The sequence below is a fragment of the Pleurodeles waltl genome, chromosome 6 (assembly GCF_031143425.1).
Source record: "Pleurodeles waltl isolate 20211129_DDA chromosome 6, aPleWal1.hap1.20221129, whole genome shotgun sequence".
Lineage (NCBI taxonomy): Eukaryota > Metazoa > Chordata > Amphibia > Caudata > Salamandridae > Pleurodeles > Pleurodeles waltl.
This window is the reverse complement of record NC_090445.1, coordinates 98,022,867-98,035,510: the sequence shown is the minus strand read 5'-3', so window position 1 is coordinate 98,035,510 and position 12,644 is coordinate 98,022,867. Positions and strand designations below refer to the sequence as shown.

Sequence of the window (12,644 nt, the reverse complement as noted above, 5' to 3'; positions counted from 1 at the left end):
GAAGCACATGGAGATGGTTTACGTCGGAAATCCATGATGTTGCCTCGATGGTAGAAAGATGATTGAGCCGTAAGCATAAGAAGCGACACGTATCCGAAGCATTCACTCTTGTTAGCAGTAACCCATCTTCTCTTTAATCCTTAAGGTGTGCAGGTAGACTACACTAAACCGTGGTGCTGCGTATGGTTTCTTAAGGACAGAGAAGGCCTTTGCCTGTGACGTTGCAGATGCAGTGCACTAGATCTTGGTGTTGGGGATTTGTTACTGAGAGGAGCTTCCTACTAGACACTCTACAGTAGGCCCTAAAGATGAGGTGGTTTGATAGCGAGAGAAACGCCCTGCCAGGCACACTGCACCAGGTTCTGGTGTCGAGGATGGTTTGTAAGTGAGAGGGCCTGTCTGCCTGACACACTGTGCTAGGTTCAACTGCTGAGGATGGTTTAGGTCTCTCTGCCAAGGACACTGCACTAGTTGCTGAGGATGGTTTGTTATCGAGGGGGGGTCGCTACCAGGCACACTGCACCAGGTTCTGTTGTTGAGGATGGTTTGTTAGTCAGAGGGGCTGTCTGCCTGACACACTGTGCTAGGTTCAGCTGCTGAGGATGGTTTAGGTCTCTCTGTCAGGGACACTGCACTAGTTGCTGAGGATGGTTTGTTATCGAGGGGGGGGTCGCTACCAGGCACACTGCACCAGGTTCTGTTGTTGAGGATGGTTTGTTAGTCAGAGGGGCTGTCTGCCTGACACACTGTGCTAGGTTCAGCTGCTGAGGATGGTTTAGGTCTCTCTGTCAGGGACACTGCACTAGTTGCTGAGGATGGTTTGTTATTGGGGTGGGGGGTCGCTACCAGGCACACTGCACTAGGTTCTGGTGTTGAGGGTGGTTTGTTATCGGGGGGGGGGGGCACACTGCACCAGGTTCCAGAGATGTTTTGTCACTGAGAGAAGTCAGCTGCCTCTGGGGTATGCAGCACAGCATTAGATGGCTTCTCAGCCGGAGAGGCTTCCCGAGGTCCCATCGGGCTGTGGTGTTTACAATACAAGCTGCTGAGCCCGCATCCAGCACAGCCCTAGGAAGTCATCATTTCTCACTCCCTATTGCTCTTTTCTAGGACCCGCGCCATTTGCAGTACTTTGCTGATGTCAGCGAGTCCACCGCGTACCTGGTGACGCAGGGGAAGAAGTTGTACAGTGCACCCACAGAATTCGGTTTCTGCCTGAAGGTAAGGGGCAGACCAGTTGTAGAATCTCTAACATGAGGTAGTCATGGCTGGCGAGTTCAGAACATCCATTTCCCATTGTGACTGATGGACTAAGGAGTTGCAGCGCAACATGCCCATTGGCTGGAGGCCGAAACCTCCTGCCTCATTACTATTTAAAAGGGGGGAGGCCTTTTGCGATCCCCTGCGAATGTAGGTTTGGAGGTCTGTGAGGGACAGCAGACTTCCGTCACTGTATTTACATACTAGTCCCTGGCCCAAGCACACAATTCAGCCATGATTGGGCGTGTCTACTCTAAGTCAGTGGTTCCCAACCTTTTGATTCCTGTGGACCCCCACTTTAACATTAATGAAACCCAGGGACCCCCACTGAATCATCATTGGAATCCGGGGACCCCCGCCTGAGTCATTATTGGAAGCTGGGGACCTAATTTCTTAATATTTGTTAATATGTTTTTATTTTCTTAGCAGTCGCGGACCCCCTGCGAAGGTTTTGCGGACCCCCAGGGGTCCCCGGACCACAGGTTAGGAACTGCTCTAAATTATTTCACACCCATGCATAATAACAACACAAGCAGAACACCGACACTTCCTATATGTTCTGTGAAGAATTTGCCTTTTAATCTAGACCTTTAAACAATGCAAGGACGTTTCCAAGAAACAGCACTAAGTTGTCTGGGTAACATCCAGGCATCCAGAGAAGCCCAGGTACACCTTTTGTGCTTAGTGTGGCACATTGAAGGATTATTTAACCATGTCCTCTCTATTCAAGGAGTCGAACAATAAAGTGACTGCAGAATCTGCTGATCCTCTTTGGCAAAAAGCCTCCTTAGCTTTAAATGTGGTTCTCAGAAAACAAGAAACAGCCCGAATTCTGTATGTAAACAAGTGAAACAATCCCTGGATTACCTAAAAAGTAAAGGTCCACAAACCTGTCTCTCTACAATGCATTCACTAAATTAGTTGAAGCTATTGAGTAAATGGTGTATAGGATTGTGGTTTGGAACCGAAGCCAAATGCCTGAAATAAAACACATTTGGACACAGTGAAACCTCATAAGAGAAAAATTCTGCCTTGTTTATATCAGTCGCAAAGGCATTTGGAGATGCAGATGAAACGGCAGAACATTTTTAAGATGTCAAACATGAATGATAGCAGAGCAGTGACCGTGGTAATGGGATGAACAGTCTTTAACAGACTGCCTTTATTTTTTCATTTATTTTCTGGCATATTGACTTGTAATGGATTGCCACTCCATAGCGCTCTTTACAATATAGGTGGACATTCTTGAAGATTGCTCGTCCCCTTCATGATGAAGCTGTGTTCTTAGATTTAGAGGGACTGGTCATGAAGACAGAAATTTCAGATGAGTTATTTGGCAGAGTTAAACTGACCAGCGGGGGCCCGGTCTATTCTTGGAGGAAATGCGTTAGTACCAATGGTTCCACAGATGGTTGCAAAGGCTTGTTCAAAGAGGTTTTTTTTCAAATAAATGTTTCCTTTGAAGGTAGCAGGTTTGCTTGATTCTGAAGCTCTTCTTAGCAATGAGAGATTCTTTTATGGCAGCTTCTAGATCATTCTCAACGATGTGTGTATCCTTATAAGCAGTAGAAGGATCATTCTCAGCAACCTGTGGATCCTTCTTAGCAATGTGGAGATACTTCTCAGCATTGGGAGGATCCTTCTCAGCAGCATGCAGATCCTTCTCAGCCATGTGCTGATCCTTCTTAGCAGTGTAGAGATGCTTTTTAGAAGTGGAGGAATGCTTCTCAGCAACATGAGCTGGAAGTTGATGTTTTGATTACTATGGTGGTGCGATTGGTAAATGAAAGATCCAAGGCCAACCATTCTCTGAGGTTTTACTGCTCTGATACTAGTTCTTTTGGCTATTTGAAGAGAAGACTGTCATCAAAGGGATGTTGTGGGCCGCCTTTAGGACCTTGTTTGAGCACCCCTATTTTAGCATTAGGCCCATAGCCTGTGTCTTTTACATTCATATGCATTTTATTAATATCATATTTTTTAGCAAAGCCAGCTTTTAGCTTGTTGTTTTTATATTTTAATACGCTGTTTCTTTCTAAGAAGACATAGTTGTTTGTGCTGCACATTTTATCTGTCATTTGTACAACCTGCATTCTGTGCCCTGCTTAAGACTGTCATGTATGGTACATGTATACTAAGTTGTATTGCCACTCCAGGAACTTAGGACTCTGTCCCCATTTTCTAGACACATCAGTACGTCAGAACTCTATGAATTATTATATAAACAACACAGGACTAAGGGGGGCAAAGGGCAATCCAGTCATGGCCGTCCTGGGACACACATCATTCCACTGAGAGCTTCACTGATCCTTTTGCTGACTCTTCAGCTTTCTGAGAGGATTGCATCCAAGACAACAGGCAGACCCCTGCTTTCACATTCAGGTATGGGATCGGGGTTACTCCCTTAGATTGGGACAGAGGAAGGGTTACCACCGTTATGCTGTCAGACCTAGACATAGGGTGCAGGAAGAAATCGCTAGACTCTCTAGAAACTTACAAAATGGTTGGTTTGTTATCTACTTTACACTGGTTGTAATGATCACTACCGTACTATGTTTCATCTGCCTTATTATTACAGCTCGTACTTTTTATACTTGGATGCAGTTGCTTCAATAAATACATTGATATCCAGTTTGCATCTCGTGTTCCGTCTTGGCTTGTTTGAGTCACTTGAGTAACTGAGCGAAAGGGGTATGAACTGTTTCCATGACTTCCTGGAGGAGTCAGGAGTCAGGCCAACAGCTTCCAAATAGTGTGGAGGTGACTCACTATCCCACACTCCATAGTGCTGCTACCCTAAACTTGCAGTCTTATTACATAATAGGAACCGCACAACAGAGATGTCCAATTTTGAAGATTTAAGTTAATGACCCATTCAGGCAGAGATATCTCTCCTTTACCTATCTATAAATGTATTTAAGACAGGTGTTGTTATGTGTAACCTAGATTGGATTATTTTAGTCGTCGAGTGACAGTATGTGTTAGTGGGAAGAGATGTGGCCCCCATCATTGGTAGTCAACCCACATCCAAACTAGACAATGGATGACACACCACTCCCTGCATCATCATTCCTAGCATGCAGACAGTCCTGTTGTAGGTCTGTACACTCACTTTGAGATTTATCAAGTACTATGTACGTCTACTAACAGAGAAACAGCTTAATATATTCTACCAGCAAGCATCTCTGCCTCTCTGGTGATGAGGTAACCACAAATGTGACATTGTGTCAGTTTCCAGAGGAAACTTACTAATAAAAGAAACAGCATCATTAATACATAACTCATTATCAGTAATTGCACTGGAGGCAATCAACAACTTATAATTATCGTTCCAGTGTTAAATTAACTATACTGGTAATATTAAAAAGTGGAATTTATTTCCATAATTAGTGGTGCCAAACATTTAGAGAATTCTACATATACAAATGTGCAAAATGTCAATAATAGTTATGGAGGAATGTTCTTCATAAGCTCTTTTAACATAGGGATGGCCAGCTTAATGATACCTGCCAGCGGGATAGCGGCAAAAAACAGACAGAATATATAGTTTCCTCTGTGGCTGTTGCAGAGATACATACATTCTAGCAGCTGTGGAGGTCGCAGATTCTCTTACTGTTATGGAGGGAACATATGTGATGGGTTCATATGTACACTCTATTACCACGGAAGCCACAACGTACATGTACAACCTGAGACCATAACTTCCACATACACCCTGTCACCGTAGAGGCCATATCTTAGGTGTACACCCTGTGGCCATACCTTACATATACACCCCATGTGGCCATGGAGGCCTTACTTCACATGTACATCGGAAGGCCCTGGACACCATACCTATATACCACTTGTAGCCACAGAGGCTTTTTACCTTACATGTGTGTCTTTGTAGATGTTCAACCTGTAGCCAGAGAGGCCATACTGTACATGAACATCCTGCAGCCATGGAGGCCAAACCTTACATGAGCATGCAGTGGCTTTGGAGGCTATAACATGCATACATTCCCTGTGATCATAGAGGCCATATCTTACACATAGCCAGGGACAACAACTTGTATGTATTCTGTGTGGCAATTGAAACCATATCTTACACATACTCTCTATGGCCAGGCAGGACATACTTTACACGTATACTCTGTGGCTATGAAGATAACACCATGGTGACAATTTCATATGACCATTTAAATGTGGTTTCCACAAGGTTTACTCATTACAAATGTGTTTGTGTTTTGGGTTGTGTCTAGCTGCGAAAACAACTTGGGAAATATACTGATGAAATAAAAATTCCAACTGAAATCAAGAAACGCATGTGGGCAGGTGAATTATGCAACTGGAATCCCTCGAATTTTAATCCATCGTGGTTCAGTCGTTGCCTCAGAACCCATGTATCTAAAAATGGTTTCCAGAACAGCATGTGTAGCTGGTCAACTGGAATCTCAACCTAAAATGGAATTTACAATTGTCAGTGACTTATTGAGATGTCCTCTTGAATCCTGGGTGGTCCCACATCCTTGCCACTAGACAGGAGGGTCCAGGATAGACCGCGGTAATACAGCCACCTAATGACCTGTCTCATTCTCCGAACCCTCAGCCCCAAAAGACCCGGACTGGAAACAAGGGACTGAAGATCTGCTGCAGCGAAGATGAACAGAGCCGGAAGTGCTGGATGATGGCCTTCCGTCTCTTTAAGGTGAGTGCACCCTTGTGCCCTCTGTTGCCTTCAGCCCTTCCCCCTGATCCAATGTGTGTAAACAGTGCAAAGGGGAGACAAAACATTGCCTTAACAGAAGCAATACCATTTTGCTGCAGCTATTTGTAGATAACTGTATCCCTGGTGAGGCTGTCTTTTGTCTGAGGCACTGTTCTGTCTTTCTTGGATGATGTGGATGCCTCTTTCGCCTTTAATTGTTCAGCTTTGGTTTGATTACTCACCCCGCTTGTTTGGATCCATAATAGCTCCCGCTCTGGTCCTTATGTCCAGTGGTTATTGGCACCTTTCTTTGAGGTCCCATCTATGGCCTCCTCCATCTTGTGTTGATTGGGAGGGTAGGGCAATGGTGTTTGTATGCTTGCTTGTGAATGTGTGTCTTCTCATGCAGGTGCATGCATGAGCACGGTAGCGTGTGTGTGCAAGTAAGTACACACAGGAATGTTTCCATGTAGAGAGGGGGCGAAAGGTGAGGTGGGATGACTTTCTTCTGACGGAAGCCAGAGGTTCTAGCTCATTTCTCCATGGAAGCCATGCAGTTCTAGAGCACGGTGATTGCCAGGGAACGTTTTTAGTCAAACAGCTGTGCTATGCACTTGCAACAAAGGATAAGCAAATGCAGCCACCTAACCAAAAAAATCTAAACAGCACCGCAAGATACACAGCATATTCGATTGAAAACAGCATACAGAAATGTAGTGCAGAAAAGGCCCCATTCACAATATAACATAGAGAATACAATCAGTCACTAAGGCACTCTGCAAAGAGTATTAACAGTGTTATTTGCCCACCTGGCGATTATAAACTGTGCTGAAGAAAGCACCATTAATGAATGGATTGAAATGTTACTCATTGTTAACAGCTATTGGCATATTAGCAATAAGTCATCAGCATAGGTTTCACCAGCCCGACAAACCCTTAGAATGCAGGTAAAAGACTCTACTCAGCACTAATGCAGTTGCTTTTTCTTTTGTCCCACTCGCAGTCTGGGATGCAGCTCTTCAAGAATTACCAGCTTTGCCGACGCAGTCAGCAGTCGTGGGGTGGTTCCACACCAGTGGTAAGTACCAAGGTACCTCTCCATTCCTCCAGATTCTTACCTATTACTCCTTTTTTCCAGATGCCACAAACCTTGACAGGAGATCTATCCTCTTTGGTGCAGGAGACAACCCTCAGGAATTCTCTGTCCTAGAAGTCTATTACCATTTTATATGTCAATAAAAATCTTTATAGTCACCCAATAACCATGCCATAATAACAGTCTCTTTGTTTAGGTTTTGTGTAGCGCAAAGAACTATATGAAATATTTGATGCTTTAAAAAAACAAGCATTGGCAAAGCCATTAGGTCTTACCGTTGAAACCTACTGAATTTGTCAGTAGTATTAGCCATGCTGCACAGCATCCCCAATGAGGTGAGTATAGCTGAGTAAAACAAAAAAAAAGCCTATTACGCAGCCAGTTTTTAGGTTTTGCCTGCACAGCGCTTGCGCTGTGGTCGTGTAATCTATTGTATTTAATATAAATCTTAAACGGGGCTTACTTCCTGCCCTCACTTTTTATTGATTTGTGTGCTTGCTGCGTACTTTTCCTCCATTTCTGTTGGTTGTAGTATGCTGTTTCCTGTTGTTCCTTGTGTGTTACGCTTATCGGTGTCCCAAAAACTCCTTTTCATGCGCATTGGTGAGTGGAACTATTTTTATTCAGTTTCATCTGCACCACATTTTCTGTTTACTAGTTTACCTAATCTCTCCCTGCACACACGTGCTTGTTGTCTGCCGATGTCTTTGATTTAATCTTTTTGTTTAGCACGCATTTCAAGCATGCTTGTACAGGATGTTGGGCCGACACCGAGACTTGAACCAGGCTCCCCAGCTCCAAAGTCGGCAGTTCTGACCGTTTCGCCACATCCTCTTCCCGTCCTTGAAGGGGCACTAGAATACAAAATGCAATTGTCAGTCGATGAATTGTAAGAAAGACCAATGAGTGACAGCGCCGAAAAGACTGTGCACTTGCCTGCTGCGCTTTATTTCAATCCGGTATAAAGAGATCATGCAGATCTATCTTTTCTAATTCGCTTGGGACATGTAGAGGCCTAAAGTTATCATGAGTCAGGGGCAGTTTAAACATGTTCATCACACAGAGAGGTTTGTTTGAAGGGTGAGCGAAATTTAAACCATCCTCCGCTTTGCGCCTAGTGAGGCAGCACAGTGACTTATTTTGAAGCACTAGACTAGTTACTTTTGCTCTGCTCCCAATTAACAGGGCTATGGGACGGCTCGCTCGTTGTTCTAAATTAGTGTCACAGATGCTCACAATGGGATTGAGATTTTGCATAGTTACATCCTCGGTGTGCTTTTCTTCGTCACTGGTGATAATATCACATCGATTCATCGTTTTAGCTCGGCATGCTGCCCCCTTTTTTTGTGGGTGCTTTTTGATTTGGGCATTTGGCGTACGCCTCCCTACCCTTGTTCTGTCTTTTTATTTGCAATGATCCCACGCCTTCATGTGCTTGCCTTTCACCCAGATACATTTAGCCTACTTGGGTGCAAGATGCAGCTGCCTCTTTACTCTCTACTTTCAGTAACGTGCTCGAGTGTTCGCTGTTTGGGCCGTCCGCCACAAGAGAAATGCTGGCAAGATTACAGCTTTCTCCGTATTCCTTTGGGTAGAGGCTTTGCTGCCTGGGCAAAGGGCCAGATGTATCAAATGATTTTACCCATTCTGTGTCTATCGGAAAATGCTTTAGTATATATGGCCCAAAATGTCTCTTGCTGTTACCACTTTCAAAGCTCTGTAATATTTTCATTATATGGAAGTGAATATTGATACTGCTGATGGGCACATCAAACGTTCATCTGTTTGTTTCTCTGACATGTCATGACTTTCTTAAGGATTGGTTTTATGACGTTATTGAATCGGGAACTTGCATCCCTTGGTAGCTTTTTATTATAGAGTACCATTGATTTATTAATTCTGTGTCTTGCATAGGTAGGAGGGCGGGAAACTTATTTTGACAGTGACATGCAGCTGAATAAATATGTTTGTAGAGCATTGCTTTTAAGGCTCTGGCTATATGTTATGTGCACCCAAAATGTGCTCACGGCAGCCAAGATGATGCAGGCGTGAGTGCTTTGGTCAATAGTGCAGCACTTCACCTGTTGGAATTCTTATACTGCCAGTGTCACATTTTTCCCTCTTGTAATGCATGTTTTCATTTAGCCACATGGGTTAGCAGACACACATGGGGACATTTTATTTGTCACCTATGCCATGCATTCTTAATATAGTGACTCCCTAAGTGCATTGCTGCACCTTGTCTAGACACACCCGAACGCACACCGGATTTAAATTTATTGCTAGTTTCAGGCTTCCATGAGAAGCCGCTATATAGATTATTGTTTTAAAAACTGAATACTTTTGTTGGCTGCATGTTTTTGGTTCATCCAATGTCTTTCGTTTAATGTCCTTGTGTCAGCGCATATTTTTTTAGGTTTTGTCTGCAAAGCGCTTGCGCCGTGCTTCTTTGTTTTTTCCTCCGCCCTTTACCTAATCTCCCCATAGCTGCACCCATTTCATGGTTACTTGTCTGGGGGAATATATATTTTTCTTTGTCCTCCACCCTTTACCTAATCTCCCCGGTTTATAGTAGTACCAGTAACAGCAGAGTATATTGCCTTTTTCAATAAACAAGTCATAACACTTTCACAGAGTTTCAGTAGCTTATATTGCACACCTGCAATGGGCAACTGATGAGGAGGGAGCAGGTAGAGGGAGCAACATGAAGGGCAGGAAAATGGAAGCAATACAGAGTGCTTTTTTTCCTCATTGTTTTTGTCTTTATTCCTCCGCCCTTTTTCCAATCTCCATTTTCTTTTCCCTTCATTGTGATATTTTTTAATTTTATTGCTTCTACCTTATTGTTCTGTTTTCATTCTTTTTTGTCCTCTTTCACAATCTTTCTGCAGTTTTGTACACATTGCTTACTTTTTTATTTCTTTAGTCCTTTCTATTTTTTCTACTCAGTGTTTTTTTCTTTTCTTTCTTCTTTCTTTTTCTAATTCTGGTAAATGCTTATTATTTTATCCCCTTCCTTCTTTTTTTTTTTTTTTTTTTAGTTCTGCTTGCTCTTTAATTGTCCCTGCCCGCCTCTCTCTATCATAATCTCCCCTACCTTCTCTCTTATTTGTGAGCCCTCTAACAGATCCACTCTCTCTTCCTGCAGAGGCCTGCCTCGGACAACACTCTGGTGGCCATGGACTTCTCAGGCTGCACTGGCAGAGTCATCGACAACCCCAACGAGGCCCTGTCAGCCGCTTTGGAGGAGGGCCAATCCTGGAGGGTGAGTCCCATGGAATATGCAGCTCTTCACAGCATTTTGTTATATCTATTTGTCATCGCCTTCAAGACTGAGCTTAAAAGTGATTTAAAAAATATATTTCTTATTATTCAACCTTTGCAAAAGCAATGCTTCGCTTCATATTGTTATAAAAATGATAGTGTGAAAAATACAATAGACTTCTTCAACGCATGAAAGAAGATAAGTGCTTATTAACGTTGAGGAGTTATTGCACTTTTCCCTGGGCAGTAACAGTGGTTAACACCAATTGCTGAGGGTACTAAGATTAAATAGTTTCTTGCCTCAGTAGTAACGGCCAAGGTGGAAGGGGAGGGTGCAGTCCATAATGGAATAAAGGGCAGTTCACAGTAGTTATTGCCTGACCCCCATGTTGGCAATAGCTGTATTATTACCCATCCCATTCAATGTCACCCAATCCACACAGGCAACTCTCCTGGTTTTTTTCTCTGTTTCATGTTACTGCTTCCTACTCTCACTGATATATCAGAGTTATCTTTTTTTACTGCCTACATATCCAGTCTCCCTAACATCAAGGATGCTGCTTTCACCTTGTTAGATGTAATGTGCTCACTTTTTGGTGAAAGTCAGCCACCCATTTTATTCTATCACACACCTGGACAAGCTTGTTGGCCATTCACTCTTGGTGGCAGCAGCTTGGAGTACTTGACTTCGGTGAAAGTCCCAGCATGGCGGTTCGGCTCCTGAAGACATGCAAGGAAGCCCCCCCCTTTTTACTCTCTCTCCCCTCTAAATGAGAGTCCAGATGTGCAGCTGGGACGTCTGCCATTTGTGCAGTCCCTGAGAGGGGCAGCACATAAGTATATCCTTCGAGATAAACGTTAATGATAAAAGTCTCTTTTAAGAAGCCGGTTGTGCTGTGCTGATAGGTTATTCCAGCATTGCGGAGGCTTAGTCCAAGCTAAGTTTGGCTCAATTTTCAGTATCCTGTAAAATTAAAGAAGCAAAACTAAAAATTGTTTCTTTCTTTTATTTTTTTTGTAAGGAATTCAGTTCTGATACTTGAATTTAAATGTGTTTTCTTGTTACCTCCAGAAGATCCTCACTGCAAAGCAGGTCTTTTCTAAGACGTTTTCGGGGTCTGAGGATATATATGTCGCTGCGGTAGAAATATCACTTCCTTCTTTCAGGCTTGCGCCAAACAACTTTTCCGTTTCCAGTAGTGGATGGATAGATTCCATCCTGCCAGCATTTTAACCACAAATGATCTGCTAATTGTGATGCATATGAATAAATACACTGCCATCGTGCGGTGATCGAATGAATTGCTACTGAGCTGCACCTGCAGTAAATGTTCCCGAAGTTCAGAGAAAATATTAGCTATAATTCCGATTCTACTGTTGGTGAACCTTTCAGGATGTGGATGCCTGGGGGCGGGTGCACATTTACGATTCTTCCAGGCAAGCACCCACCCTGGTAAGAAGGTTTGTTTAGCTGTCTGCCCCTCCCTCGGTTTCACAGCACAGGAGGCTCCCTGCCTTACACTCTAGTTGAGACATTGCAATTGTAGGAATTAACTGTCCCGGGATGGTTGCCTTGCATTGTCCCTTAAAAAGGCTTGTTTCCTAATAAGTAATCTGTCCTCTCTGTCCCGCCTTGCACTCATTTGTTCCCTCCCAGGAGCAGTGCCTAACATCTGGTATCGTTCCACTTTAGTGCTCAACTATTCATTTCGGGCACTATGTTTTTAGTGTGTCGTTGCATGCCGGCTCCCACGTACTTTCATCCTGTGTTCAACTTTGGTGTGTTTGTCGCATTTGGTTACATTCCTGCCTTATTTTTGGTGTACATATTGTTCCTTCGTCTTGTGTTAAACGTTTGTGCATGTTACAGCGACCGCTCTTGCGGGAGAAAAATCAGCACCATTACTCCCTTTTGTGTGTAAAAGGCCGCTTTATTGGAAACAGTTGCACTCACAATTTTTCAGCCCTTGGCCTTGTGCCTTACAAAACTAAAGCCTCACTATACATAATCTCTCCTATCAAACCCTCCCCCCTCCCCACTCCCTTCCCCCTTTGAACTTGCCGCTCATTAGTCCAGCCCTCCTTTCTTCCTGCTCCTGTTTAATCTGTCTAGTACCTTAATAGTCAGTTGCTAGCGTCTTGAGCGTGCAAGTCTCCAGCCCCTAAAGCACCATATTATCTTCGTAGCCTTGCTACAGTCCACCCTTGTCCAATCTGCAATTGTCCTGTCATATTTTCTTCCCATCCGTTGTCGTCTGTCATGTGCCCGTTCTCTGTCTTCGCCACCAGAAAAGGAGAGGAGCAGACCACCAGGGACACCCTCTCCTTTTCTGCCCC

At 43.8% G+C, this 12,644-nt stretch overlaps 1 protein-coding gene across 7 annotated transcripts in view; it reads left to right on the top strand.

Annotated features, from left to right (window-relative positions):
* The window catches only part of GRB7 (growth factor receptor bound protein 7), a 567,793-nt gene that overhangs the window by 512,653 nt on the left and 42,496 nt on the right, over window positions 1-12,644 (top strand). For all 7 annotated transcript variants that reach the window (XM_069237430.1, XM_069237429.1, XM_069237435.1 and 4 more), the window contains 4 exons: window positions 1,111-1,221; window positions 5,849-5,947; window positions 6,951-7,025; window positions 10,192-10,308. In XM_069237430.1, the coding sequence (XP_069093531.1) occupies window positions 1,111-1,221; window positions 5,849-5,947; window positions 6,951-7,025; window positions 10,192-10,308 (402 nt within the window). The remainder of the gene's footprint in view (window positions 1-1,110; window positions 1,222-5,848; window positions 5,948-6,950; window positions 7,026-10,191; window positions 10,309-12,644) is intronic.